This window comes from Cyrtonyx montezumae, unplaced genomic scaffold, assembly GCF_038088225.1.
Source record: "Cyrtonyx montezumae isolate F1298 unplaced genomic scaffold, pur_monq_1.0 scaffold_11, whole genome shotgun sequence".
In the NCBI taxonomy this organism is placed as follows: Eukaryota; Metazoa; Chordata; class Aves; order Galliformes; family Odontophoridae; genus Cyrtonyx; species Cyrtonyx montezumae.
Genome location: NW_027071837.1, coordinates 16841305 through 16852257, shown reverse-complemented (window position 1 = coordinate 16852257; position 10953 = coordinate 16841305). Strand labels below are relative to the sequence as shown.

The 10953-nt window shown below is 42.6% G+C and overlaps 1 protein-coding gene across 1 annotated transcript; it reads left to right on the top strand.

Annotated features, from left to right (window-relative positions):
• Nucleotides 1-2887: 2887 nt before the first annotated feature.
• Nucleotides 2888-6375, top strand: VMA21 (vacuolar ATPase assembly factor VMA21). Its single transcript, XM_065729686.1, has 3 exons — nt 2888-2969; nt 4685-4794; nt 5985-6375. The coding sequence occupies exons 1-3, from the start codon at nt 2914-2916 to the stop codon at nt 6125-6127; spliced, it is 309 nt and encodes a 102-aa protein (XP_065585758.1). The 5' UTR covers nt 2888-2913; the 3' UTR covers nt 6128-6375.
• The last annotated feature ends 4578 nt before the right edge of the window (nt 6376-10953 follow it).

The following is a 10953-nucleotide window of genomic DNA, read 5'->3' as shown; positions in this document are numbered from 1 at the left end:
TGAAGACTCTCTTCCTAGGGTGCAGAAGTTCAAAAACATATAAATAGAGACTAATTGCAGTACTGCTGGAGCCAGAATAACTTAAAGAAAATGAAAGGGTTTGGTAGAAAGTGATAATATTTTCAAATAGATCAACTGGCATCACTGGAAAGAAGGAAGAGTGTTCTGGCACAGAAGACTTTATTATGTAGCAACAGAGACTGACAGCCCTTAGAATGATCAATTTGTTTTCTCAAGTCTATCAGATGCTGTAATAATGATGTTTTTGTGCCTTACAAATGCCTGCTCTCTACATAGGAATTGTCCCTCTGCACTGCAGATATGGTCACGAGCATCATTCTCTCAACCATGGCAAACCATGACCTGAAATAAAGCTGTGTCTCACGCCTGCTCTTCCACATCATCACCTCTGGGGCTAAGCCGTAACCGTGTAAAAACATTCGCTACATCTAAATAAGCAGTTAACAGTCTCAAGGCAGGTTCTACTCAGCATTGCTCGCTTGCAGCTGGGAAATGTCATTTCAAAAACCAGACCCTGGGGATCACTTTGCACTTCTGCAGGACCAGCCCTTCTAACCTGTGTCTTATTCTGGCTCCTGTAACCATCATTCCTTCCCCACATCAGCTCCTGTTCTGATCATCTGATTCATATTTTCTGGTTTGATAAATTAAGATAAAAAAGCCTTTAACATGACATCTCCACATATGTATATATATATATGTATACATCTCCACAAGCAGGTGGTTCTGTTTTTCAAAACTACCTTCAAGGTTTTCCTCTTTCCAGCTCTGCACGTGATGTGGGACTCTTTCTCCATCTGCCACTAGATGGTATTGCTCCAGCAGCGCTTCCCAGGAGCTGTGCACCCTTGCTGAGATGAAGCCCCAGGACACCAGCACGCTCAGAGGGCTCTGTCTGCACAGGATCCCTTCTCCATCCAAACTTTGAAACGTGGTCCCAAGTGGACTGATTACTGCAGACACACAATGGTTTGCATTGCTGTGCTGCTTTTAACCTTGCGGCTTCTTGCACTTGCAGCATCGTCTCTGCTTCAGGGCAATTTTTTATTTCCTCTATAATCCAAAAGTCTGTGGTCTGCTAGCAGTGTCAGAGTACTCGATGTATGAATACTGAAGAGCTCAGGCAGGACCTTGTAAGTTCTTTCAAAAGAACCGAAAGAAAAAAAAAGTGTAACCAAAAAGCTATTTTTTTTTTTTCAGGGTTGTGAGGTTTTTTGAATAGTGCCATTATTTCCCTTAAGCACTCAAGAAAGAGAAGTAGTTAAGCATGAAGGAAATTATTCAGCAAAATTATTTTTAGTCTGGTAGATGAGCTGATATATGAGGTAACTCTGTATTAAAAATAAATGACTTGGGCTGTTAGGTAGGCCTTGAGTTGTTTGCTGCCCTTCCACGACTGATAGCATCTCTGTGGTAAGTGTATGTGAGAGCATTCTACTTTTATGTTTCCTTGTTTTGTTGCTGAATTATCTCATGTCACTGCTGTTCCTGGGAAACAAAGAGGAAAGTCAAAGCTGAAGTGGAAAGAACAGCACATATATTAAATGCTCGCAGCACTTGCATTCAAATTATTCAGTTGTCTGACAAATCTTAACTATGAACTGGGCTTGCTTAGCTTGAAGAAGAGAAAGCTCCAGGGAGACTCCATTGTGGTCTTCCAGTACTTGAAGGGAAGAACGACTTTACACAGGTTGATAGTGATAGGACAAGGGGTAAGATTTAGGTTAGATGTTAGGATGAAGTTTTTCACTCAGGGTGGTAATGCACTGGAACAGGTTCATAAGTTCATAAGTCCATAAGTTCATAAGGTTGGAAAGGACCTATAAGATCATCTAGTCCAACCATCCTCCTATCACTATCTCTACCCAACTACTAAATTAAGTCCTTTAGCACCTCATCTAAACGCTTCTTGAACAGCGCTAGGGATGGTGCCTCAACCACCTCCCTAGGCAGGCCATTCCAGTGCCTGACCACTCTTTCAGAAAAGAAAAGAAATGAAAAGAAAAGAAATGAAAGGTTGAATAGAGAGGTTGTGGAGTCCCTGAAGGCACTCAAGGCAAAGCTGGATGTGGCTCTGGGCAGCCTGGTGTAGCAGTTGGCAATCTTTCCTGTGGCAAGGGGTTGAAACTCGATGATCTTTGAGGTCCTTTTCAATCCAGGCCATTCTAAAACTCAATGATTCTACGCGTGGATGTTTTTGCCAAATGATTTTTGTTTGTTAAGACATCTATAAGCACATCCTACTCCCACATTTGAGCTGAGGTTTGCTGAAACACTGCTGAGCAGTGTGGAGGGGCAAGGGGCCTGGCTGAAGCTGCTGTGCCAGGCCTCGAGATGAGGAGCAGCTCTGTGCACGAAAACAAAAGCAGAGCCACATGTGGAAGTGGTGACACACAGCATCTGCATCTGGCTTGGCTGCACATTAAGAAAGCAACACAAGGGACACAGGTCTTCTTGCTGTTGTGCATGAGGCCATCTTAGAATCATAGAATCGTGGGGGTTGGAAGGGACCTCAAGAGATCCTCGAGTCCAACCCCCTGCCAAAGCAGTTCCCTACACCAGGTCGCACAGGTAGGCGTCCACGTGGGTCCTGAATATCTCCAGAGAAGGAGATTCCACAACACCCCTTTCAAAAGCGAGGCCCTTTCAAAAAGATTCTGAGCTACTTTAGAGCCAGGAGGTGAACGCAGCCCCCAACCCGTGACATTAACGATGGCCACGCTTCCCACCCCGAGCCCGCGGCTGCCAGGAAGACGGCGGCGCGACACGCCCGCTCTGCGCATGCGCACGTCCCTCCGGCAATCAGACGGCGCGCGGTCAGGTGACCGGAAGCGGCGGCCGTGTGGTCAGGTGACCGGAAGCGGCGGTAGCGCGGGGCGCTGAGCGGCGGTGATGGAGCGGTACGACAAAGCGGCGTTGAACGCGGCCTTCGCGCCCGAGATTCGGCAGTAAGACCCGAGACGGGACCGGGCCCCGGCGGGGTGGTGGGGGAGGAGGCTGCGAGCGGGCCGCAGGCTGATCCGGGAGGGGGATGTAGACGTTTCCTGGGTCGGTTCCCCTGGGTTGTGGCCGCCTTCCGAGGCGGGAGCCGGGTGTGGGAGGCCCCGGGCTCAGCGGGGCTGTGCTGCGTGCTGCTGGCAGACCCCGGGCCTCGGACAGGGACGTGGGGCTGCGGCGAGGAGCTCCGTGGTACGGGCAAACGTTTACTTCTCGTGCATAGGGAGCAGTGACTGTGCGGCACTGTAATAAGTGTGTTTGTGGGTGCCACGGTCTTAACGTGGGGAGTAAGCTGCAGGTCGTACTGTCGTGCATCCGCAATTAGGAGCTAAGCAGGGAGCCTAAATAGAGAGTACGTTCTCATTTCCATTGGGAAGGCACGGGGAAGTTTCAGTGTGTTTATGCTTTTCACCGAGAAAAAACATAGAGCAAGCTGTAGTAAAAGAAAAGATTCTGAACGTCTCTTCTATGAGCTAAACAAGCTGCTTGAATGTATGTCACTATAATGTGGCCTTAATGAGCACAAGTGCTGCTGGCTTCAGTGAAAAAGCTGCCTGGCTGGGTTTTTTTTGTTGTTGGTTTTTTTTTTCTTTTTTTTTTTTTTTTTACAATTCTCAAAGAATGAGGGCCTGCTTGACTTTTATTCCCACTTTTTCCAAGAAACATAGAGGGTAAAAGGTGATTTCAAGCAGTATATTTACCCCAAATGTCTGGATAAAACTTCTTGGAACATTTGTGGGTGTCCAGGCCGTATAAGAATTGTATGTCTCTGACTTCAGTTGGCTTTGATAGATATTTCTGCATCAAAGTCTGAAGGACATGTGTCATTGTCCATGGTGATCTGTGGAAGCCAGAAGGTATTATTTGGCTTACATATTCACTGCTGTGTGGAATAATCAAGCCAGTGAAGCGGAGTGGTCAAAAACTGGAATAAGCACACACACAAAGAAGCAAGTGTTGTTTTATAAATACAAAACCTGTTCTAGCAGGTGAAGTACACCTGCACAGTCCCTCCTGATTCTCCTTTTCAAGGTCTTTTGAATTTAGGTCTGGGAAGGCAAGAAAAAAAAAAGCTGTTAATGCTTTAGTGTGTTAGCTCCGTGTTCTGATTACTGTTAGTTACTCCAAGGTCCTTAATGGAAATGGGGAAGTTATTCTAAACAGAGGGATGATACCTAGTACCAGAACTTCATTTCTGACAGCAAACTGTTAACTCATTCCATGTTCTTCCCTCTGTGTCATAGCCCACAGTACTTCTCATTTTCTATTAGAACTGTAGTTATTTTTTACCAATGAAAATAGGGAACTTCGCAAGTTTTTGTGCAGAATAGTCAGGCATTTCATATACATATGTATCTACAACCAGATATTTAATAGCATGAATATAATGCTTCTGTCTTGTTAATACTGGCAAAACAGTAACAGAAAGACCTAACGCTGTTGTTCACCTTGTCAGTGAATTTTAACCACCATCACTGCATCTTTTTGAGTAGTGTGGTTTTTCTGTTGCAATTAGCAAATGCATACTCATTCTTTGTCACTTCCAGTGCTCTCAGTTCTTGAAAAGTAATTGGATTGCTTCTCCTGTTCAAGACAAGTTCTTGTCCTGTGTCAGGCATGCATATTGTGACTTCCTTCTGTCTGTAACTTTTCTTATTTATTTCAGAAATGAGGGTTCATTAACATCAACTCTAAGAACACTTCTATTCTTCACAGCTCTAATGATCACATTACCTGTTGGGCTGTACTTTTCATCAAAGGCTTATATATTTGAAGGTAATTAGCAATTAGCATTACTATTACAAAACAGTAAAACTTTTCTTTCCTCTTCCGAATGTTAGTTTATTTATGCAAACTAAAAGCTCTGTAATGTCTAACTTGTGTGTTTTGTGCATCCTTCCCTGAATTGTGGTCTGCAATTTAACATTCACTGTTGTCATACAGTGGTTTATATTGTACACAGGTGCAGTATTCCCTTTACCTAAGGAGTATCTTAACACCATGCTTCCTCAGAGCTCTATTGGGATTATCAGGGATGGGCTTCCTGCAGCTCTAGCCAATTAAGTGTGCATTCAAGACAGAATAATGTTATGTAATGATATGATTTAAAACACAGAAAAAAAATACCTGCACTTACAAGCATCAACTCTTAGTTGATGTCAGCTGCTTTTAAGAACAGTTTGTTATTTTATAACCAAGTTGAAAGGCCTTTCAGGATGCTTCTCCTTTTGTGCTTACTGCTATAGGTAGTTCTCAAGGCTGAGACATTTGCTAAATTATTTTCAAATTTGTTTGTAGTGTGTTGAGTTGTTGTTGTTCTTTTTACCTAAGATGTTGTAAAGGAAGCCTTAACTTTGCTGTGTCAGTTAATGACAAAATTGTCAGTGTGGATGGGATTGGGCTTATTTGGATGGGTGTGTTACTGGTGTGTGTGCACTTGTCTTTTTTGTTATTTCTTGATGAGGAGATGTATTTTGTCTTCTGGTGTTTGAAGGCTTGTTTCTGGTGAGAAGTACCATCTTAAGTGGTGAGGAGTTGTTTAACAATCTAATTTAAGAAGATGGAATTATTTTCCCACTGATTTTGCCTTTTACAGTGGCAAATAAGCTGTAACTATTTTCTCCCTCTGTTTTCTTGCCCTGCAGAGGTCTATGCTTTGGAAAAAAGGATGCTGAGGTTTATTTGGTGCTGGAGGATAAGAAAGAAAATGTGGATGTTGTAGAACTCTGAATTGTGGACTTTAGAAGCAGGGTGTTTAATCTTACATATTTTGCAGTGTTGCTGTATTCCAGAAATGCTTTCAAGGCCTGTAATTATTGTAGTGCCTTCTTTCTACATATCTTTTTGAGCTCTGTCTTCAGATACAGCAGTACATTGAACTTGGCTCTTTTGGGGGGGGGGAATAAAAGGCAATCTTCTGTTTCAGCACGTATAACTAATATTCTTTCCTTCTTTTATTTTCTCAGGTACCTTAGGAATGTCCAACAGAGACAGCTATTTTTATGCTGCCATAGTTGCTGTAGTCACAGTTCACGTGGTACTTGCAATGTTTGTATATGTGGCGTGGAGTGAAGGCACTCGACAGTGGCGGGAAGGCAAACAGGACTGAAATGAAAGCCATCAGCATCTGATACCTACGGACTGTAAATAACATTTCTGCAAATGAAAAGCGTTCTTCAAAATGTGTAATAGATGTGTGCAAAGATGAAGCTGGTATCTCAACCCTGATCAGCTACAATAAGACCTTTGCTTGTCTTGGATGTGTAGCAGTATTTCATGTAATGCTGGTGGAATCTGTATGTGAGTGTAATCAGTTTCTACTAGGTTGAGTTGAGGAGGTATTCATTCATCAAAATGAAATACTTGAAATAATCACATGGCTATTTTTGCAAATCTTAGTATTTTTCTGGCCTGCTCTGAAAATAACATTGGCCTGAAGCAAGCATTATGTTTGTAAATTAACTAAATTGCTATATAAAAAGCACTACACTTTAATCGCTGTCCAAACAAAATGGAGATGATAAGATTTATTTTCTCTGATTAGTCAGATGTGCATTCTCTTATGCTAATTCATCAGGTTAATAGTACAAGTATAGTTTACTTTATTGTAAGAAGCAGAATAAAGGCATTGACCAAACTGGCAGCTCTTTACAGCGATGTGCTGGGCAGAAGCTTTGTTTTTGTAGCAACTGGAAGCTGTCAGAAAAAGCTGTAGATGCACTCTGAAAGTCTCATTCAGGAGCGGAAAGTATTTTGACCTTCCTGTTAAAACCAAACACTGCTTTCTGACTTCAGGAATTCATTTTTCAGGACATCTCAGTTCTCAGTTGCTCATGTCAAATGAATAGGTTGTTTTAGGAGTAACACAAGGTAAACCTTGTTTAGTGACCTTTTCCTGCAGTTACGGTTTGAGTTCAAAACACTAGACAGGCTTTGTCTCCTAAGAAGTAAAATTACTCCTTGAGGAATTTGAGGGGAAATGTATTTCTGAGTTCAGAACTAATTTAAACATTAGTTCTTGTTACTTAGAAGATCATGGGGCGTCTTCCTGGAGCAAAATACCCACCTTTCCTCTTCTTCAGTTGTAATTTTTGATTATGGTGTAAAATTTAATCTCTAATTTCCTTTTCTGTTGTTTTGAGAGCATTTGTCTTCCTAGTGCAGGCTTATCGTTCCATTCTGCAGTTACATGCTGATGAAGCAAAAAGAAATGGCGTAGTGGCACAGTATGTTTTTTTTATGTCCTTACTTCTGTGTATGTACTTGATAATTGCTGAAGGAAGCAACTGCATTGCCTGTGGTGAACTACAACAGTGACAGCTATCACCCACACTAATGAGCAGTGGAGGAACAAGTGAGATGCAGGAGAGAAAACAAGCTGTAGCCATCTGCAAATGTTGTCCTTTATGAAGCAGAACACAAGAATGATCGCATTATGGAAACTGCTTCTCTTCGTGTGTATGAACTTGTAACCTGTGAGATGACACAATATGCTGAGCTCTTTTTCTTCCTTGGTTGTGTCTGGACACTTTCCGTAGTAAAACCATGGTGATACTTTTGTGTTGTAGAATAACAGCCTAAGTTTCATTTCTGTGTTGTGCTGATGTTAGCAATCTATTTAGTCTGTGGAAAAAACCTCTCCTATGTTCCAGTAGTGCACAGAACTCAACTAAAGCCGTTTGCTTTTAAGTTACTGTACTTGAGGTCTTTTGTTAATTTGAGCTTTCTGTTTTATTGTATTGGTTGAGTATTTCTGGATGTGTTTTACTTAATACAGGACTTGGAATGATTTTGTTGCTACACTTGTCTTTTGTAAAATGTACCCAGAAAGGAAAACAAATCAGATGTCCGTGCCCAGTAGCTGGAGGAATGTGTTCCTCAGTCTGTGTGCACAAACATACACACCACGTGCTGAGACATAGTTGAAACATTAGCAATGAAACCTACACAGGAGAGTAAGGCTAATGGAAATCACTTCCACACTGTGTTTTTGAAATGTTAGGGTGCTGCCAGCAAAGCAGAGAGCGGATTTTGGGTGAGAAACACCAACATCTCATAGCGCTCAAATACAAACGTAGTCTGTATGAGGGCATGTTGGGTCCCTGGTCTCCTCTCTCTCTGAAGATCTCTCTCTGAAGATAACGCTTTGACTACAGCGTTCTCTCTGAGAAAAGAGACAGCTTGTGAGCTTCTGGACGGTAACCATCAGATTCTCCTGGGTTTTGCCTTGCCTGTGCTTGGAAGCTGAAACAACTCAGGTTAGTGGTGCAATGAGAGCAGACAGGTGGTGGGATTACACCACGACAGGAGCTCAAAGAGCAGAAGCCAGTCGTAGAATGTACAGTCTGCATGGAATAGATATTCTGCTGGGAGTCACACTGTGCCTTGACAATGCCAAGAGTTACTATATTTTGTGAGTTTGACTGCAGTTTTCTTATTGTTTATATCTCCTCATGTCCTCGTTAGTGCCTAGGCTAATGAGTGAGTCACATTTTTGCTGTGTAACGACCATTGTGATTGTTCTGTTTAAGTACTGATGACTCCACAACTGTGATCAGTTTCCATATTCTGTTGCATTGCTTTTATTTTCTATAAAAGAGCAATATAAAACTTTTAATGATGTAGTACTTTCAAAGTGGTACTGTGAGTTTGTTCATTCTGTTACTGAGAATGGATTTGAAACAGCTGTTGTTAAAAAGACCAAATCGGGAGATGTGGCCTGTACAAGGCTTTCAGTAGTTGAACATTTTCTTAATAGTGGATCATCGTGTGTTTGTGTGGGTTTGCAGTTAGCTGGTCTAGCTAAATCAAGTGATTGTAAGTGAATATTTTGAAACTCAGATTGTACCAGAAATGTAATGGAACGTTTCCTAAGATTATAAATACAGATAATGGAGGGGGGTGGGATGGGATTGAGAACTGTGGAATTGTAGCTTCTCAAAATTAGTTTCATTTTCTTCTTTTCACCTGCCTGTTTTTTGTGTCTGCAGAACACTGGGATACCCAGCCCATACAGCGTGCTGGTGGCTGACTTTAGTTTGTGGTTAACGGTGCCTGGTCTAATTCATCCATAAACTGCTGACTAAGAAGGTGGTGATGCTGGTGATCGTATTGTTAGCAGGAATTGCTTGTTAACACACACTTCAAGCAGTCTTTACAGTATATAGAAAGAAAACAAAATACTACTTACTTTGTTTTTCTGTATAATTGAGGGCACAGTAATACACTGATTAAACCACCTCCTGTGTAATCTGCACAGTGATGTTTTTTGGATGCCATCAAACTGATGCAGATGTAAAAAATCTGGTTGTGTCACACTGCATTAGCAGCATGACAAACTAGATGGCAGGCTTTTCTCTCGGATTCCCATGGGGGGCAGTTGTGCTTGCTGGCAATTTATCTTCTCACTTAGGGGTGAGCAGAAAAACATTTGTTACTGCAATTGTGATGGTTTTTGAAGAGCTGCAGAGTGGTTGCAGTTGAAGTATGCTTAGGCTTTTGATGGCCCACACTATTGGATGGATTGTACTCAGAGCCTACAGACAGGAGTGTTGTGGTAATGGTTCAGGTGAGTAAAGGACGGGGCCTCTAAATAGAGGGGCACTAAGCTGTGTGTGTGTAATTGTGAAGGAACGCAGTGTGGGTGTGATGGAAATTGAGGTAGCACAAGGGAAGGAAAGGTCCTGTGAAAGCCAGTGAGTGATGGGGCAGAGTGAGGGCTGGGATGTGCTGGCACAGCTTGCTGCATGAGGACGTAGGCACCATAGGTTCTTGTTAGAAGTGTTTATCCCATTGTTCTCTGGGGGATTATGCAGAATCACTGATCTGAAATATTGAATGTAAATCATAGCAATACAAAGCTGGTTCTGGTTTTAACTTTGAATTGAAGTTATTTGTAGGTTGACAGCTTTGCATCTCCTTTTGTGCAAATGTGGGGCACGTTTGTTCAGCTTTCTGTTACACAACGAGCATTGTTACTAGCTCTGACTCATCTCTTAGGGCTGGGTCAAGCCCTCGGAGTGTAAATATTTCTTAAACGCAGTCCAACTGCCTCTAATGCTTCATTAGATCTGGTCTGCTCTATGGGAGACAAAAGCTTCTTGTTAAATGTTCACAGGAAACAGTGCTTGATATTTCCCTGCAAAGGGGAGGCTCCGTTGTTGGAAGGAGATGCTATGTAGTTGGGCCCCTGCAGTGATTTTCACATTTGAAGAGCTGGAGTGTGAATTTCTGAGATGGTGGGATGCACCTTGAATTTCTTTGTTAGGAGGGATGAATTACAGTGCTGTGGGATGCTGCTTGTGAGTTACGTGTTAAGACTGAGTACAGTGGTCAGCTGCTGGGACTTCAGTGCCCTTTAAGATGGCATGTGTGTTTAAATGCAGAATGGCCGTGGCTGAGATGCCAGGTTCTGCAGCATGCCCAGGGCTAGCTGCGTGCCTATCAGGTGGCGTGCTCTGTCAGTGCTTTCCTATTTAATGGTTCCGAAAATATTGTTAGAAGTAATCTTGAGTAACAGCTGTTTCACAGCCCCTGGTTTTATGAACTGCAAACTGGATCTGTACTCCGTTTTTATGTTTGAAATAAAATCACCATACCACCTCTCATCACAATAGCAACTGACTGATCTGCTCCATGCTAAGCCAGTTCCTTGATATTTCACCAGCACTGATTGCCCACCCATTACTCTTTTGCAAGCAGCAGCAAGTTCCTCTCTCTTTTTTAGTTCTTTACCCACCCTAGCTTTTTGCTGCCACCTGAAGCACTTGACAGGTATTCTATCCCCAGCATCTGCTGTGATCCCTAGTTGAGATCAGGTGCAGCTTTGCAAGGGTAGCACAGGGTTCTGTACTGCTTGACAGGGCTTCCCAGCCTGTGTGTTTTCAGATCGCTAGTGCTATCAGCTCTTGCGTTTGAGGCATAAAATGGTGATAC